At 40.8% G+C, this 19,040-nt stretch overlaps 1 protein-coding gene across 8 annotated transcripts; it reads right to left on the bottom strand.

Moving 5' to 3' along the window:
- Nucleotides 1-669: 669 nt before the first annotated feature.
- On the bottom strand, nt 670-18,531 carry exoc7 (exocyst complex component 7). 8 transcript variants are annotated; one of them, XM_088069602.1, is made up of 22 exons: nt 18,325-18,531; nt 18,066-18,131; nt 16,995-17,179; nt 16,780-16,885; nt 16,394-16,616; nt 15,017-15,184; nt 14,687-14,698; nt 12,240-12,332; nt 10,645-10,713; nt 9,467-9,612; nt 8,540-8,692; nt 8,339-8,437; nt 7,080-7,142; nt 6,822-6,888; nt 5,234-5,272; nt 4,815-4,880; nt 4,610-4,730; nt 2,959-3,054; nt 2,805-2,868; nt 2,079-2,120; nt 1,825-1,958; nt 670-932 (listed from the first exon to the last, which is right to left on the bottom strand). In XM_088069602.1, the coding sequence occupies exons 1-22, from the start codon at nt 18,400-18,402 to the stop codon at nt 830-832; spliced, it is 2,193 nt and encodes a 730-aa protein (XP_087925728.1). In that variant the 5' UTR covers nt 18,403-18,531; the 3' UTR covers nt 670-829. The 8 variants fall into 8 exon arrangements, with proteins under 8 accessions (XP_087925728.1, XP_087925723.1, XP_087925729.1 ...); XM_088069597.1 differs by lacking the exon at nt 10,645-10,713; XM_088069603.1 differs by lacking the exon at nt 14,687-14,698.
- Nucleotides 18,532-19,040: the final 509 nt, after the last annotated feature.

The following is a 19,040-nucleotide window of genomic DNA, read 5'->3' as shown; positions in this document are numbered from 1 at the left end:
TTATCTTTTTGGTAATTATCTTGTTCTTTTTTAACCAACTGGCATCAAAATTTATACCAAAGAGGGTTAAAGACATTAAAGTGCTCCGTCGAGCTGAGAGGAGCTGAAGAGTTACAGATAATTCTCTGTGGATTTTAACTCTCTCACTACAATTATGAAAATTAGCAACTTTAACTCTCAACATGCTGCAGCCTTCTCCATGGAAACACAACCGCCACTGCAACAACCGACTGCTAAAATGTGGAACTAAAATCTGAAGCACAATCTGGACTGTTCATCATCAACCTCTGCTACTCATTCACACACACACACACACACACACACACACACACACACACACACACACACACACACACACACACACACACACACACACACACACACACACACACACACTTCCTGAGTTGGCGTTTTTGTCACAAACACAAAAGGTCACATCTGATGGAGCGTTTCTCCTGCATTATAACCCTCGAATCCTCATTAGGATGCAAACGATGCTCTAATTTCGTCTGCGCAGAAAAAAGCACGTCGACGAGCCGATTAACGTTACATCGAACTGAAAAAAAAAAAAGACGCTCTGCCTGTTATTTGTCACATCAGTAAACCGTCTCATTATCCGCCCTGCGTTGTGTTGTTGTGCCACAAAACAAATCGCGACCTTCCCGCGCGCCCGGTCTCAGAGTTCCCTTTATTTGTTTTCGAAATGATGAAGCGGCTAAATTACATAAATACACAGTGATGATGTCTTTGTACAAAACGCCGGTCAGACACAGAGAGAGAGACAGCAGAGTGAGAGGAGACGCTGCGGAGCTCAGGGTCAAAGTGCAGCTCAGGCCGACGTGTCGAACAGCCTCTCGATCATCTCCTCCACCTCCTCCGGACGATACTTGTGGTACTTCTCAGGGTTCTTGGTGAAAGAGATGTTGGTACATCTGGAGGAGGAAAAACAGGTTTTGATTGGCTGGCAGGAGGAGCATCACATAACAGTCATTAAACATCGATCACATCCGGAGCTATCAGAGTTTTTACTGCGACTGCTTTCAATGTCTGTCTTTGGCCGATAAATAACCGATAATAATAAGCATAAAGTGCTTTGATTTGGCCTGTGTTGCCATGGTTTCGCTCCTCCAGTCCTACACACACTGCATTATGCTGCGTGTCAAACTGCTGCTGCTAGATCAGTCAGCAGCAGTGTTTCCACCAGTTTCTTTTTTTAACTCTTTCCCCGCCATTGACGACATTTTCCATCAGTCGGTGTCCCCTGTAGTCTAGGGGACACTGTTACAGATGTTACGCAATAAAACAACATTTCCACGTCCAAAAACAAACGAACAAGACGATTTAAGGTCTCAGGGTGACGGGAGGAGAGGACTACTAACGTGCCGACTTTATCGCTATTTAGCGGCTTTTCGGAGCCTCTCAGCAGCGTTGTTTAAAAAAAAAAAACATTTAGAGAAACATTTAGCGACTTATTTAGATCATCAGTGAACAAGCAGAAAATATACGGTCCAGGGCAGACAATTATTTGTGGTCACTGAGTAACTGCTCTTATCATTATTATTCTTGTTGTTTTTACTGAATATTCCAGTCCAGTCTCTTCTAGGGCACCGAAATGTCTCGATCCGGTCCTGATCCTTTCATTTATTAGCGAGCTCGCTGCTCACAGTAACCGCTGAACACCAGTGTAAGCGGCCACCGTCTCCCTCCTCCTGCTCCGTGTGTGTGTGTGACGGAGACATGATGAGAGGACATGATGAGAGGACATGATGAGAGGACACGCTGGACGAGTTCAGGTGTCAGTGTTTCCGTCAGTTTTCCTCTCACCTGTGCAGGAAGGCTCTGTAGGCGTCGGACACCACTCTCCTCTGAGCCTGACGGATGAAGTCTCTCTGCTCTTTGTCGGGGATCGCCCAGCCTTTCTGGATCTTACACAGCTCCTCCAGGCCGTCGTTAAAACCCTGAGAGTCGGCGAGGAGGAAAAAAACAGGTCAAAAAACAGGTCAGATCTGTTCTTCATGTGTTACGGATGTTTGTGGGATTCGGTTAAACATGCAGAGCCAAAGAGACTCTGAGCTCACCTTGAATTTGTCTTTAATCACCTGTCGCTCTTTGTCTTTCAGCTGCAGGACGGAAACACTTCTGTTAGATATTTATACAGATTCACACAGCAGGTAGACTATTAAAGACCTTACAGTGACTCTGTAGTTAGTAAAAAGTCATAAGAAAATTACCTGAAAAATAAGTTAGAAAAATAAATAAAAATAAAAATAAAACAAACAAAAAAACAAGAAAATGTATTTTTTTTCTGTAACATAATTTTAAGTTCATAATCAAGAAAACTATAAATATAGTTTTCTGGACATTTTCCCCTAATTTTTATTAGATCTAATAATTTCCCCCAGTAAATTCTCAGATCATTTCCTTGTCACCTTTCACATTTTTTGCAGTTTACAAGACGTTTCTCATAAAGTTATTCATTGTTTTTTTCTGTGCTTCTGAAAGAAATCAAACAGATCTTCTCAGGTTTCAGGCGTCTCCTTCCCCTCTGATGAACAACAAACAGCCCCTAATATGATTATTAGTCCTGATTATAACTACTAAATATTCATCTATTTTAAGACTTCGAAGCCTTTAATGAGAAATGCTGTTTCTGGATCGGCCTGCAGGAGACGCGTCCCTCACTGAGCTTAAACTGGCAAACCATCAGCTTCTCCTCAGGGGCAAAAATCATGCCGGCGTGTTAAAGTTGACACTTCTGTACCAAAGTCAGGCTTTTCTCTGAGCGTGAAAAAATAAATTCTGACCTTGGTGCCAGGTTGGAAGACGGGCATGTTCCTGTCCGTCAGGTGCTCTGTGACTTTCAACCAGCTGCGACAAAATGAAACACATCAGGTCAAAGAGAGCGGCGCAGAACAGCTCGGATGTTAAAGGACGTCAAAAAAACGTTATTAATGTTACCTGCGCTGGTACATCTGGATCTGCTGCTCGATCAGCTCTCTGTACGAACTCTCGGCTTTCTTCTGAGTCACTGTGACCAGCTGGATCAGCTCCGACCTGAACACGACATACAGGACAGATTTACTCAGGAAAAACACCATTTCACTGGTTTATTTCCACTTATTGCAGCAGCGCAGGTTTGCAAACAATGCTGCCAGATTTAAGAATGTTTTCAAGTATTTTCTTTGACCTTCATGCAGCCGTTGATTTCCATGATTTTCTTTCTTTGGTTTTGTAATGTGCTTTTGTTTGGTTTATGTGAGCAAAAACAAAATGCACAACCAAATGAACATGAAGACCTCTCGATCATGTAAAAACCATAAAAACTGAATAAATAAACAAGTAGATAAAAAATAAAGAAATACTATAAAAAGATAAATAAATAAAATAATATGAACCAAAAAATAGGTGGGGGAAAAAAAAGAAAAAAAATCGTTTTTTTCTATATAATTTGAGCATCAATTATTGTACAATTTCTTCACAGTGAACAAAATCCTCCTTACTTATATAACTGTTATGTAACAAACATAATGAATGCAGAAACTTGACGACAAATGACTCAAGTCAGCCAAATTTTCATTACGAGCCACGATGAACAACAGAACGTCAGGGTGCCTAAAGATAGCCACGATTCGCACAACGGTGCAACATTTTTCATTATGTTTTTCATTATGTGCAATTCCCATCATGCCTAGATCTGAAAGTTATCGGGACCGCAGTCAAAACATCTTTAAACGGCTGAACATCATCAAGAAGCAGAACATTTCATTAGAATTTTGCAAATCATCTCGTTTTTTCATAAATTTTGACCCAAATGATATTTCAAAACAACTTGGCACGTCGGGGCTTCAGGAGACTTGGATTATTTCAGACGAGGAGTATGGAGACATTTTTTGGTTTTATTACGTAACGTTATTATTTTAATGTTTGATACCTCCTCACCATTTGCTTCAGTTGTTTGGGAGATGAACGCCTTTTCCCCATAAAACTCCAGCAGTGTTTTGTGGACTATAAAACTTCTCCAGACTTTCCAATCGGCATGAGGGTGAGTAGATAACGCCTATTATTGGGGTCAATATTGGGCATTGTGCCGTTTGTCTTTATCAGCATTATATTTTAATGATTGCCAATAATATTTATTAATTAAAAAGTGCACCGAAAGTGTCAGCATGGGAGGAAGTTTTACTTTGTAAAACCTCCGGGAGCTATTTTTATATATTCATTTTTATTTAAATTTCACTTGACTTTATAAAAAAAAAAAGTTGTAGGGAACTTGCTGTATATAATGGTGAACGTTTCAGTTTTGATTCAACATTTGCTAAGGGAATTTTAACAAATGATAATGACTGATTTTTTTTTTCAATTGAATTATCCCTTTAAATGGTTTTGTTGCTCCTGATGGGCATGAATGTGTGTGTGACTGAGAGGCAAATTATAAAATGCGTTGTCTGGTGCGGCAGAAAGGAGCTACATAGATGCAGTCCATTCACCATTTATAATGGATCCAGTAAATCATCATAATGGACCTAAAAACAAACTCGTGGTTTCAGCTGATGGAGATAAATCATGTCAGTGAATCAAGTTCTGAAGAAAAGAAGAAAACTTTGCTCACTTCTCCAGTGACTTGAGGATGTAGTTGTAATTGTTGTGCAGGAAAATGGCGCTCAGAGCCGAATCCTCGTACACTTTGGATTTACTGAGCAAGTTCAGCTGCAAGTTTCCCAAAACTTTACCTGAAAGGGAGAAAAAAACCTGTCAGTTTCCAAAAAAACCCCGAAAAAGTTTCACAAAACACAGGCGATTTCTTCTTTACTCACAAATATAAGTACTGAGGAGCCTTTTGTTGAACTCGGAGGTGTAGCTGCTCGCTGATGAACTCGTCTCTGGAAAAAAACACAGACGAGGTTAACACCAGCAGCTTTACATTAACTCTACAACCTGCACTTATGAGTTTTACTACTTGATTTAATCTTTTAACACTTGTTTGATTTTCTCTTTAGATAAAACTGGCAGGAAATCTACATCTCCACTCAAACGATAGGTATGAATTACAGTGAGAGCTCTCAGGTTGCCATGGTAACACCTTTAAACCTGCGCTTCAGCACATGCACATCACAGCCGAGCGTCTCATCATGAACACACAGTCTGAATTAATTATAGCATCAAGAATCAACATGAACAAAAAAGGACTTCACAGTGCGTCGCCGGGGGGGCCTGCACGCCGCCTGATGCTTACCTCGGGGGTCTAAAGGTATATTGTAAGTGTCGCCCAGAACTAAAAGGGCCGAGGCAAGGCAAGAGAGAAAGAGAAAGAGGCACAAGTGCAAAAAGGTTAGAAAAGATCTGTTAGTGCAGAGTGAAGCCAAGTGAGCAAGCAGTCATCAGCCAGGCAGCGAGGGGTGGAGGGGGGGAGGGGTGGCGGGGTGGAGGGGGAGGGAAAGGAGGGAAAGAAAAGCTGGGTTACAGCCCCCACATGAGGGATGATTGGATTAAAATTCATAACAAATCCAATTTAACATTAACAGATGAATAAATCCTCTCTAAGATATGACTGATGAGCAGGCTCCCTCTGGAAGAAGAGAAAAGTAATTTGAAGCTGCACACGAAGACGGAAAGTGAGAGCGAGTGAAAACACATCGGTCACAGAAACAGAGCGAGGAGAGAAAGCGTTGGAAAACAGCTACAGCTTGTAAACAAAGTCGAGATTGAGCGAGGGTCCATCTGTCCCCCTCACACATCATGAATGAATGAAGTTTACAATCTGGATTCACGACGCACAAATACAGAGCAGTTAAACTTTTTGTTGTTTTAGCTCTGTACTTTAGATTTAAATCAAACAGGAGTTTGAGCTAAAAGTGGAAACAGACAAAGTTTTTTTGCTTTAACTCATTACGAGAAAATATTAGTTATGCAAAGTCACGGCTAGAGAATGAAAACAAGCTCGCTGTCTAACGAGCAAAAATGGTGATTTTATTGTGACATTTCTGTAACTCGTCTGAAAGTTGTGCTCTACACGTCCTTTCACGAAGCACGCACAGATGTGCATAGTTTTCTTTTGTTTAGAGAATAACGACATCATTGCCATTTCCACTTTGAGCTGAATTAATTTCATCTTTGACGATTGCGGTTAACAAAATAAGCTTTCCAATAAGCGTTGCACCTTAACGAAATTCGTAACCCACAAAATGACCATTTCTATATCAATTACTCAAACTGTCTGACCGTGAGCTCCTAAAGGAAACTTTGTTTTTCTCCCACGCCTTCACGGTGAACGAAGAATCCAAAAAGCGAACGTTCTCGATGAGCTGAGGTCACAGGAGTCCACATTTAACAGCAGCAAAACTAAATCCAAACATCTCCTTACAAACTCATTCACTTGTGCAGCATAATGCACGTCTCTTCCTTGTCCGAGCATGAGAGTTCATGTTTGACATCACGAGGTTTTAGTGAAAATGCACGTGTCTGTGAAGTACTGAGTGTACATCTGGATAAATGAGACATAGATTACACTGCATGAGTTGTGTGAGAGTTTTCTGATATACTTTTGCAGTTGCGAACCCTTATGACTTCAATTCATCAAGAATTTTGTTTTTGGATTCTTCAGAAATTGAAGGTAACACGGGGTGAGTCACTGATACACAAATGATCATTTTGTGCATAAAATTTTCCTTTAAAAGAAGACCTGCACCTCTGAAGATGTAGTGCAACATCCAACAGGGACCACTGCTGATCTCAGCACTAAAGGGACCAGCATTAGCAGCCTAGCGGGGCAGCAGAGGGTCTACGATAATGAGCGCTAACGGCTCGTGTTGGTGCGTCTGTACCTTGTGAGGCCAGCATGGCTCCGGCGGTCTCGTGGAAGTCCAGCAACTGCTGCAGGAAGAGGATGGCCTGCAGGGGAGAGGTCACAGTAAGCATCGCCGCTTATTCATTAAACACGGCACTGTCTGCCGTTCCCAAGGAGACCACCTGGATCCCCGGAGATGGACAAACAGCAGAGTCCTTTGCGGAAAGGTGTTGAGTTTGAAGTGCAGACGGAGCAAATAAATCCAGTTACGCAACAGAGAGGAGAGTGAACTTACATTGCTGGTCAGTTCGTGGACCGTTCCATCCTTGGGCATGTTGTACTCTTTATCGGGATCATTCTGGAGTTAAACAGAGAACGACTCGGTGATAATCAACATATGGCCCACAGGCCAAATCTGACCCCCACAGGGTGCCAGGTAGCCCCCAAAAAATGTCTAATTCACAATGGAAGTGATTCACACTGGGAATAGTTTTTGTACTTTTAGTATACATAAGGTGTCAGAGTGCATAAAACAGCATCAAAATAGAGCTGTGTATGAAAAAAGTGCCAGTGGAGGATCCCCAAAACCCAACAAAGGTCCCTAATGTCCTAAAATCTGAGAAAGGACCTAAAATCCTAGAATCATTTTTAGAAATGACCAAAAATCCTTGAAATATCCTATAATTTTAGAAACATCCTGAAATCCTAGAAATGTCCTAAAATCCTAGAAAATCTCCAAATCCTAGACATATCTTAAAATCTTAGAAATGTCTTAAAATCCTATAAATGTACAACAAAATCCTAAGACACTCTTGAAATATACTAAAATCCTGGAAACTTCCTAAAATCCTTGAAATATACGAAAATCCTAGAAATATCTTAAAATCTAAGAAATGTCCTAACACCCTAGAAACACGCGACGCTGCGATCGGCCCCTGCACTGCAGTAACTGGCCCCTGCGCCGCTGCCATCGGCCCCTGCGTCGCTGCCATCGGCCCCTGCACTGCAGTAACTGGCCCCTGCGTCGCTGCCATCGGCCCCTGCACTGCAGTAACTGGCCCCTGCGCCGCTGCCATCGGCCCCTGCGTCGCTGCCATCGGCCCCTGCACTGCAGTAACTGGCCCCTGCGTCGCTGCCATCGGCCCCTGCAGTAACTGGCCCCTGCGTCGCTGCCATCGGCCCCTGCACTGCAGTAACTGGCCCCTGCGTCGCTGCCATCGGCCCCTGCACTGCAGTAACTGGCCCCTGCGCCGCTGCCATCGGCCCCTGCGCCGCTATATCGGCCCCTGCACCGCAGTAATTGGCCCCTGCGTCGCAGCAATCGGCCCCTGCACTGCAGTAACTGGCCCCTGCGTCGCTGCCATCGGCCCCTGCACTGCAGTAACTGGCCCCTGCGTCGCTGCCATCGGCCCCTGCACTGCAGTAACTGGCCCCTGCGTCGCTGCCATCGGCCCCTGCACTGCAGTAACTGGCCCCTGCGTCGCTGCCATCGGCCCCTGGCCTCCTGTAAAAGCACGCTGGGTGTCCCTGGATGAAGTGACGTGATGCTCTTGCCTTGATGCTGTCTGCAAACTCCTCCAGAGCTTTGGCTCCGATGGTCTCCATGGAGGTGATGAGTGTCGGCAGCTTGTTCTTGGTGCTCGCTGCTGTTCCCTGCAGATAAATTTAACCCCGAATATTAATCAAAAGACCGTCTTTCTGCAGCGTGTTCTCTCACTCAGACAAAAGATCCCGCTGTGTGAATAATGAGATGACCTGCAGCGTGGAGTCGAACTCAGACTTGTTCATCTTCAGGTGTCGCAGGATGGGGAAGATGGTGAGCACGGCTGAGTAGTCGTGGCGCATTATGGCCCTGCGAGCTGCGGACACGATGTTGTCCCCCTCCAGCATCAGGTTGTCCAGCGCTTCCTGTGGACAGACAAGTCCATGCGAATGTTTGTATCAGATCTGAAGAATCTCCCTTGAGGTGCTCGAGATATTACGCTGACAAGATTCAGGTGGATGCAAGGTCACAATTAATTAATCAATCAATCAGACTGAATTTATATAGCTCTGTTCATACAAGTAAAACTGTAACACAAAGAGATTCATACAATAAAAGCAACACCAGAGGCAGGAAAAAATCAACAGATAAAATAAACAAATATTAATCAAAAGTAAAATACATACATAAAATACTCTTAATAGCTGATAAAAAGTAAATTTAAATAAATAAATAATAAAAGGATACCATAACAAATAATCTATAAAAACATTAAAAACAATAAAATTATGTAGCATCAAGTATAACAGACTAAAATGTATAAATAAAAAGGTAAGCTAAATAAGGTAATATTCAATTAAAAGCCAAACTTAAAAGGTAGACCTTGAGCTTTCTTTTAAAAAACCTCCAAAATTGACTCAGTTCATCGTTTGATGCAAACTTCTGCTGCTCTTGAGATATCACGTTCATAAGAATGGGATGGATAAAACCTGAAAACCTGCGCAGAGGTATAAAATATTCCTTTTAATTGCCTATTAATTATTAGAAAGGTGGCCATAAAATCAGCCATGTCAGGCTGCAAGAATCCCCAGAACAGCCTGCAAAGTCCCGGAGGCCCTGATAAATCACACCGTCATCCTCTATTTGAGAAAGAACAGGAAGTGAGACCGGCCGGAGGGTTCAATGAGCGAGTCTCTGACCTGAATGAGCGAGTCGAAGGTTTTCTTCTGGTGGTGCTCGGGGATGATCTCGGTCAGCAGGGCGTACTCGCTCTGAGCCAGCTTAACGAAGGCACTGATGCAGTGGATGTAGGAGTCGATCTCGATGTCCAGAACGTCGTCTTTTCCTGAGAGGCACACGAGGAAAGATCCAGTCAGCCCGTAAACTAAAAGGTTCTCAAACAAGACAAACAACAGTCTGTGGTGCTGAGACCGAGTGTGTGTTCATATTCAGAGGAAGGTGTTTATGCTGCAGGCTGTGTTTGCTGGACTCGGACAGTTCGGTGCATTTTACGTGCTACTAAAATAAAAATTACACTGTGGAAACTAAACAGTTACATTCAGACTGTTCAGGTCAAAAAATGCTCCATTGAAACCCATTCAAACTGACATTTTTGATCCCACAGCCATCAGAGCAGAAAAACAGGACTTGTATTATTTCTGGGTGTCATTCTGGGCTTTTGACTCTGAATTTGTCATTTTTATTATTTTCCACCTGATGATGTATTTTTTTTTTAAAACTATATTTGACATATGGAGAAAAGACATGCTATGTTTTTTTTCATCTACGAACTTAGTGGCATTATTTAAAGGGTTAAAATTCTGAAAATTAATGAATATTTAAAATTTATGATTAGGAGTGATGTTGGTTAAAAATTGATTTAATGAATGAAGAAAATAATATTAGTGTATAATATTTTTTATAGCCTTATTTTGAAAAGCCCATTTTGTGTTCAGAGCCATACGAGTGTAAGTATTTGACGCTGCACATTAAATAATAACGTGTAGAAATCAATGTTGCTGATTATCACTGAAATATCCCAGGCTGTGATAATTAAAAAAAATCAACATGAAAATTATTCATTTTCTGTGGGGTTTTTTTAATATCTGAAAGCATAGTAGCATCATGAGAAAAAAATGGGATTTAAAGGGCGAAAATTCTGAAAATTAATGAATATTTGATATTTATGATTAGGACTGACATTAATTAACTCAATGAAAGTAGAAAATCTTATTCATCAGTAATATCTTTTTAAAGCTTGATTTTGAAAAGCGTATTTTTTTAGGTGATATTAAAGCTGCAGTGGGTGATTTTTAAGTCTGGTGAGCCTGTTTTGTCGTAATGTTCCTTCTCTTTCCCACGTGTTCCCGTCACTCACCTGCGGCGGCCCCGTGCTTCTCGGTCAGGGCGTCAGAGAGGTGTTTGACCCGCAGGTCGTGATCGAAACCTGGTGGGTGGGGCGGGGCAGCAGGGACACAGGCCTAGTCAAAACCACCGGGGTCCTGACTAGGCCCAGAGGGGGGTGTGGGGGGACAAACCTGAACCTGGAGCATCTGTACCGACCACCACCAAGCACCCAGCGCGGGGAAGCAGGGGACACCCACTGAGGTCAGACTGGGGCCCAAAGAGCCCAGAGAAGTGTGTTTGCGTGTGTGTGTGACTCGTCTAAGTTAGTCAGTGTGTGTTTCAACTACATGAGAGCTTTGAGAAAAACGTCACAACAGCTTTTGATTCGTCGCAGTTCTTAAAGGTTCATTTAATCATTTTTACACTTTAAACACTGTTAAAGAAACACAGATTTTTTTTTAAAAAAAAGATATATGATAAATAAATGATGAACAATAAATATAAACAGAGGTAGTGTAGTTCTGCTAAAATAATATAATAATGAATAAATAAATAAATGATTAAAAAATTTAAAATAAATTAAAATAATAAATAATAAAATAATAATTAAAATAATAAATAATAAAATAATAATTTAAAAAATTAATTAAAATAAAAAATTAACAGTTAACAGTTAGTAAAGATTTACTTTGTTTTGCTCTGTTGTCCTTGTTTTTTTAGCTGTAAGTTATGGAAGCTCATTTCTACCAGTTAAAAAAAGATTTAAAAAAAGATAAAAACTTAGCCTCTTGATGAAAAAAAAGATCATGTAAGTCATTATAAACACAAACTTACTTGAAATAATGACTTATTTATCTCGCATCTCAAACTAGTGACGAAGTATCTTAAAATAATAATAAATGTTCTCAGAATTATGCCTTCTCTCGAATAATGACTTAGTATCTCAAAGTTATAAACTTAATCAAATGTTTGACTTTCTTATCTCAAAATAACGACTTAGTATCTCAAAGTTATAAACTTAATCAAATGTTTGACTTTCTTATCTCAAAATAATGACTTGGTATCTCTAAATAATTAATAAGCGTCTCCAAATTATGAGTCACTTTCACAATATTTTTGAGTTAAGTAATTTGTTTTTTTTATGAATTAATACTAATTTACAGGATCATTTTCCATCACATTGACAGTAATGAGCTTCCATAGTGTGTCTGACTCTATCGTCCTGTAAATTATTCTTGTAACTGTGTGTCAGCATCTTAAAACCTGAGTTTAATTTCTTGTATGTGTTCACGTACGTGACCAATGAAGCTGATTCTAAAATACGTTAATATGTAAAAATAAATTACAAAACTGAGAAATATCCTTAAACAATAATGGTAAGTGCTTTAGGATGAATGCTTCTGCTTTAGTAACTTAAGTTCGGCCTCATGAAGGATTTTCCAGGATTTATTAGATATGTTTTTATTGAACTTATGCGTGATCTTAAAGCTGTTGCGACGGCTGTGAGGAGGTTTATTTATGCGCGCCTCGTCGCTCTGAGTGAGAAACATGGAGGCACGACATAACGGGAACACTGTGAGCGAGGAGGGAGAGGAGACACCGAAAGAGGAGACCGAGGTGCGTTACCTTCCAAAGGAGTGAGGTTAGAGCCCCCCTTTTTCCCATCCAGCCCATGCTGTGAGTACTGTTTCAGAAGGTTCTGAGCCTTGCGAATGGTCCCTGGTCCCATAAACACAGACACAGAGTCCAGAGGGGGCAGCGAGGTCCAGACAGCCAAAGAAACAGAAGAAGGAGGAAGAAGAAGAGCTAGGAAGTGAGTGATGAAACCACCACCGAGACAGGCAGCAGAGGTTCGTATGTGGAGGAGACGGGGGGGCGGAGCCTACAGCACCACGGCTACACAACAGGATGACCAGGTGAGAGACAGAGCGACTACAGCTACGTCACATGTGCTCGGACACACGGCGCCCCAAGGTCATGAGAGAGCAGAATAAACAGGTTAGGTCAGTGATAAAAACACAAAACAGCCATCACAATTAATACAATTAATACCCAGCGCTAATATTACCAGAACATTCTGGTTAAACAGGCAAAATCTACGGTACGTTCATGTTCTCGCGGTTAAAACACAACATCTTAGTTTGGTTAGTGAGTCAGTGAGAAAGTGGCAAACTGAAAGCTGCAGAAAAACTTCACACTGAGATGAAAACGCTGGCTTTAACCCTTTAAAACCTGGAGTGACACCATAGCTCTTGTGCTGCGTTCGGTTGCCTTTCCTAAGTATTTAACCCTAAAGCCTCATTGCAATTTGCAATTTCAACATTGCAATTTCTTTCAAAAACCTTGGAAAAACAGGCAATGACCAACTTGGTAACAAATGTTTCACTAATTACAAGAAATAAGTAGATTTTTTTTGTAATTAAAGCTAAAAAAAAAAGGAAAAAGGGGGGAGATAAATCTACAGAAATAAGAAAACAACTAAGTAAAATGTCAAAGGAAAAAAAGACGAGCAAAAATGTCTAGGGAAAAAGAAAACATTTATATTTACTATAAATACATCTTATTTATTACTTCATTACTTTACAGAATTATTGTGTTTTGTAAGACTTTTTTCAAGTCTTGTTTGCCTTGTTTTTTTTACTTTCTTTGTCTTTTTTTAAACTAATATTTAGCTAATTTTTTGTCCTTATTGGTCATTTCGTCTTTCACCGCAAACTGCCTTCCAAAAAACATCAAGCCAATATGCTCGGGTTTCAAAGGGTTAAAGTGGCTTTTTTACGCACACAGCCAACAACATCACAGTCCCATTGAAACTTCAACTAAATTTGAGTTTAATATTCACTCTCATTTAAACTCTAATTCTGTTTCTACCTAATTTTTGACCTCCGCTCTCCGTACAGTCATCAGGTCAAGTGTTTTCCACACGACTGTTCGGGGAGAAATTCTTTTACATTATAATCATTTTATTCACTGTTATAATAAAAAAATATATAAACATCTGTCCTCACGCTTCAAAGCCAGAAAACTAACCATTTCAAACTCCTGAGTAACTCTAAAATAAAAGTGTTGTTACGACACTTGAGCACAAACAACAGCAGAGGAAAGCTGTGAGTGTGAACAGTGCAGACAGATTTGTGCCCGAGTGAACCAGAACATCAGCGACACGCTGCTGCGATAAACACTACACACAGCACACACATCCACGCTGCAGCGACCTCACACAAACACGGAGAAAACTCCACGGCCTCCGGTTTCATGGCGAAACTGCCAGTGAGCTTATTTTAACGGACTGTCTTTTAAGTCAGTATTAAACAAACAAACAGCTTGTGATTCGTTGTTGTTCTGTGAGATAACCGCACCTTATTCATTTGAATATGACAAAAGAAAACAACAACAGAGCGGGGAAATAAATTAATGTGGAATTATTTAATTAAAGCTCCCTGATATAAATATATGTGAAATCGTGAAATAAAAGTCCCCTTAAATAAATAAATAAATAAAGCAAGTAAGAGAGTCAGTAAATAAGCAAATAAATAAATGTCTGACATTTTTTTAAGACCAAACAATAACAGAGGTTAATTAAGAAGATACAAATGAATAATTAATTAAAATCATAATTAGTTTTGCAGCCCAGCTATTATGAAATTACAAATACTGTGATGGGAGATCTTATTTATTAAGGACAGCCCTGAGATCTGACAAATTTTCTTATTTTTAGGATGATGGACCAAAGTGTTTTCTCCGATTTTTATCAAAGGTAAATCAGATTTGTTTTTACTGTAAATTGAACTGAAACTTTAGAAATCTTAAATAAAGTTAAACTGACATTATGTCTGTGCAGGGAAAACCAGCAGGGCACTAATTTGAAATATTTCTAGTCTCTTATGATCGCTGCAGTTTCCAGCCGTACATGAAACCAGAGGCCGGCGTCTACAAACGACGCTCTCCAGAGGACAAACGACCTTCTGCCGTCCTGCTGCTCGACGCTAGACAAACTCATGCTGCCACTTATTTGCTGCGACATCCGACGGACAGAAGCAAGCACGAGGCACACACCAAAGCTCTGTGATTACCTGGGATGTAGACTGTCATCACAACAGGGATTATAAAAGAGGAGAGGATGAAGGATTAGTGAGTGTAAAATCACAGTGCGGGGCTGTAGTGGGTGAGTGGGACGATTATAGAGACATGGAGGACACTCGAAACAGAATAATGTGGCTGGATGGTTATCTAATCAAACGCTGAGTGTGGCGAGGATTTCTGTGTGCTGACAGGTGATTTAATAATCAACATTATGCAGGGTCATGCTTGTTTGTTAGATTGATGTATAGAAGAGGACTCAGACATCAGAGAGTTTTTACAGACTGAAGAGATTCTGTGTGAGAAAGGCGTCTGCCGCTGACCTGGTCTCTTGGGCGCCTTTTTGGTGGGCGTGTCCTTGCGTTTGGTTTGGACGGCGGGGGAGTAGAGGATCCCGGAGGAGGCGCTGTTCTTGCGGAAGTGATCTTTGAGGCCTTTGATGGAGCGATCCAGCTGGTTGGACCTGATCTGGAAGTAGACGTTCATGAAATCTGCAGAGGAGAGAGACAGGAGACCGTTAAGAAAACACAACGATGAAAGGGTTAACTTTGGTATTTTGGACCCTATTTTCTTATGTTTTTTTTTTGTTTTTTTGCTCTTTAAGTGGTTAATGGGAACAACAGTTTCTGAAACTGATCCAGCACTGAGTGAGAGGGTCTGCAGCGGCGAAACAGGCTGCGATGTAACCACTCAGGAAAACTGCGCTCAGTCAATTTAAATCCACTGAAGTGTTTGTTTTTGTCACTGACGGGCTCAGATTGTTATTCTGAGTGAATAACAACATGGAAAGGGTCTGCACAGAGATAGTTTTTGATTTTGTTTAACCAGAAAACAGAAATCCTGAAATCACCAATGCCAAACCCACCAGACACCTTTTAAATAAACTGCAATTTTAGATCGTATAAAGCCAACATAACGTCAGTTTCGTCACTGACATTATGCTCTGATTGTTATGATAAATGTTTGACAAAATTATGGAAAGTAAAGTAAAGCAGGTGCCCCATGAATGAAGGCAAATTTGATGCCGCAGTGGCCGTGGATTCGATTCCAGCTCACGGCCCTTTGCTGCATGATATCCCCTCTCTCTCCTTCTTTCACACTATTGATCTGTCCTAACTAATAAAAGCAAAAAATCTTCAAAAATAAAAATGATGGAAAGTATCACTACAGAGGTACACCTTTTTGTTTGAGTAAGATCTTTTCTGTTTCACCAGAAACAGCGCTGGAATCATTGCCAAACGCATCAGACTCCATTTAGTTAACAGTAATTTTATCATCATGAAACACACTTCATTTAGTCTAATGAAACAAAATAAAACAAAAAAAAGACGTCTTAATTAGTTGTCTTTACACAGTTCTGCTACTGTTTATTTTAATGGAGTCTGGTTAGTTTGGCGTGACAGACTTCAGGGCTGTTTCTGGTTAAACAAAAAGGGATCCTTTCATAATGCTGGCAGACACTTAAATGAACAACCTGAGCCTGTCAGTGACAAAAACAGACACTTTTTATGGCACTCTCGCTCAACACTGGACCAGTATAAAAGAAATTATTGTTCTGGACAATCACTTAGACAAAAACATGGAAAAATAGTGTCCAGGTTGAAAGATATAGACATTAGGGGAGAAGAGGAAAGCTGGAGGAGGAGGAGGAGGAGGAGGAGGAGCAGTTAGGTTAGGAGAAATAAAAAACACAGCCGTACCCTGGTTGCGTCCGTACTCCACCAGCCAGCCGGCGATGCAGATGACGTCCTGGAGCACGGCTTCGGGCAGGTGTTCCAGCACCACGTCCTCCTGAACCTCCAGCTCCTCGTCCACACTGATGGCGTCCAGGATTAGGATGGGCGGGACGGGTTTACTGTAGCGAGTCAGGAGGCTGCGGAACTCCGCCTCCAGCAGCTCTTTGCCTTTCTCAAAGCGCGCTTTCTGCACAAAAACAATAACATTTATCCGTTTTCTAGGGATTTTCCATTTGTTTACATGCACAGAAAAAATTTTATACCCACACTGCCTTTGCCCAATACCCAAAAATACCTGGTTATTCCTGTAAGAGAGTACATAAACATAAAGATAAAGATTAATACTGCACCACTGTGTTGAGTTCGGGGCTGTCCGGGTTGTTGTCTTGAAAATATTCCACAGCTTTCTGAATCTTTGCAATACAAGCGAGATACTCGTCCAGTCTGCCCGTCGGCCTGAAACAGAAAAATCAAAAATCATCACAAATCTGTTTTCTACATCTGCTCAAAATCCATTAACTCTTTCTAAGCCCCACCAGCCCCCATCGGCAGACCCGAGCCTCACCCCTCTCTGATGATGCGGTCCGTGTCTTTGGCCACATGGTAGTAACTGATGACGTGATCCATGCAGGACAGGGTCTTGTCCACGTTCTCCTGCAGACGCTGCAGGTTCTCCGTCTGCTTGTGGACGGGGATGATGGAGTTCTCCAGCTGCATCAGGCGACTCTCGAACGACGACAGGATGGAGACCTTTCAAGACCATAATGACATCATCTTAGGTAAGGACATGGACATTAATCTGCCCGAGAGAGGGCTTTCATATGAAACAATACAGCTGTACCCTAACAGCTCACTTCTGTTTTCTTAGTTTGAGGTGTTTGGTGATGAGCTTTGGCAACATGCTTGAGCTTGCAATATCAAAAAAAAAAAAGTACTTAGATCTGTCAAACCGTAACTAGAATGGCACAGAGACTCCAGAGACTGTTTAAAAATCAGTTACAGATACATGACCCTCCCTCCTCCATGAAGTAGTTCATAGAATTTTTAAAAACCTTACCCTGTGATATTTTTCCATCTTCTAAGTTAAATATTTTTCTTGGAGCACCCCAAAGTGACTGCATTTGTCCCACATGTGCTCAATAAAAATAATATTAATAATTACATCTCTTATTCACTTTTCATATATATATACATATATAGGAGGAAGAGTCATGTATTATTTTTCACTTTGGGGTGCTCTAAGAAAAATATTTTTAACTTACAGCAGGGAAAAATATCACTTGGTAAGGTGAAAAAAATGAATGAATAAATAAATAAATAATCATTTAAAAAATCACAGTCACACCCGAGCAACCCCCCTCCTCTGGTAAAAATAGAATTATAGGACAGTATCATCAATGGCATTGCAAAAAAAGGTGAGTAACGAAACTTATTGTTGGTATTATTTGTAGTTGTAGTAATATTTATATTATATTATTGTAGCAACATAAGCTAGTATGGTAAACATAATTAAAACTGTGAGAGAGTGTGTGTGTGTGTATGTATGTGTGTGTGTGCGTGTGTGTGTATGTGTGCGCGCGCGCGTGTGTGTGTGCGTGCGTGTGTGTGTGTGTGTGTGTGTGTGTGTTTTCCTCACCATGCCCTTGGTCAGCTGATCGCTCTTCTCCAGGTTTTCCCGGATGAATGACAGCGTCTCTTGCTCCTGTAACATCACACAGACACATTGACTCACTTCTCTCGCGCTCTCAGTGCGAAACGACATTTAAAGTAACACAATAATCAACATTTAAACCAGAGAGTTGAGCCGTTTTGATAAATATTGCAGTAAAATGCTCGTGTGTGTGTGTGTGTGTGTGTGTGTGTGAGATGCTTCCTTCCTCTCCTCCATGACTGACCTGCCTCAGTTTCTCCTCTATCTCCCGCTTCCTGGCGGACGCGTCCTCGGTAGGAATCATCCTGGAGGTAATTCCCATCAAAGGACGGCCACCGGTGGATTAAAAATTATTTAAAGATTGTTTTAGGTCGTAAAAAAGTCAGCAGACACAACGCAAAGCTACTGTTATGGACAGCTGAGAGCAACGACTTCAAGCTAAACAAGCTAACGGTTACAAAGCGGTCTGTTCCGGTTAGTGTCAAAGTAAAACAACCTACTGTCGGAGTTAATGCCGCGACTTTGTTAGTAACCATTAAATGAGAGTTAAATACTCACTAGCTGTTTTTTAATCGAGTTTTTTTTTATAGTAAAATGTAAACTTTGAATATTTCGAATATTTACTAAAAGCATTTTCATGTATGCAAACTGAAATGGCTTTATTTTGAAAGGAAAATATCTCAAGATCTGGTCAGTGTGTGTAAACCTGATGAAGGCGAGGCTCCTCTTCCGGTTTGATCATTCCGGAAGTGTTTGGAACAAAATTGACGCCATATTTGTTGTGGCACACAAAATAATACTACATATTATTAAAATATAATATGGTAAAATAAATATACAAAATATAAATACAGTAAACATAAAAAAAAATTTACATAATAGTTAATATTATTTACACTAATATTACAAAATAAATGCAAACACTATAAATACACTAATAAATAAATACAATATATAAAT

The sequence above is a fragment of the Plectropomus leopardus genome, chromosome 19 (genome assembly GCF_026936395.1).
Source record: "Plectropomus leopardus strain MGB_pleo_1.0 chromosome 19, ASM2693639v1, whole genome shotgun sequence".
Taxonomy (NCBI): domain Eukaryota; kingdom Metazoa; phylum Chordata; class Actinopteri; order Perciformes; family Serranidae; genus Plectropomus; species Plectropomus leopardus.
This window is presented reverse-complemented; position numbering and strand designations above follow the sequence as displayed.

Excerpts from the sequence above, each read along its gene's own strand:
- exoc7 (XM_088069602.1), bottom strand. The coding sequence starts at position 18,402 with ATGGGAATTACCTCCAGGATGATTCCTACCGAGGACGCGTCCGCCAGG. Across the intron at positions 4,881-5,233 it reads TATACCTTTAGACCCCCGAG|AGACGAGTTCATCAGCGAGC; the intron begins GTAAGCATCAGG and ends GTTTTTTTCCAG. Across the intron at positions 2,869-2,958 it reads ATCCAGATGTACCAGCGCAG|CTGGTTGAAAGTCACAGAGC; the intron begins GTAACATTAATA and ends ATTTTGTCGCAG.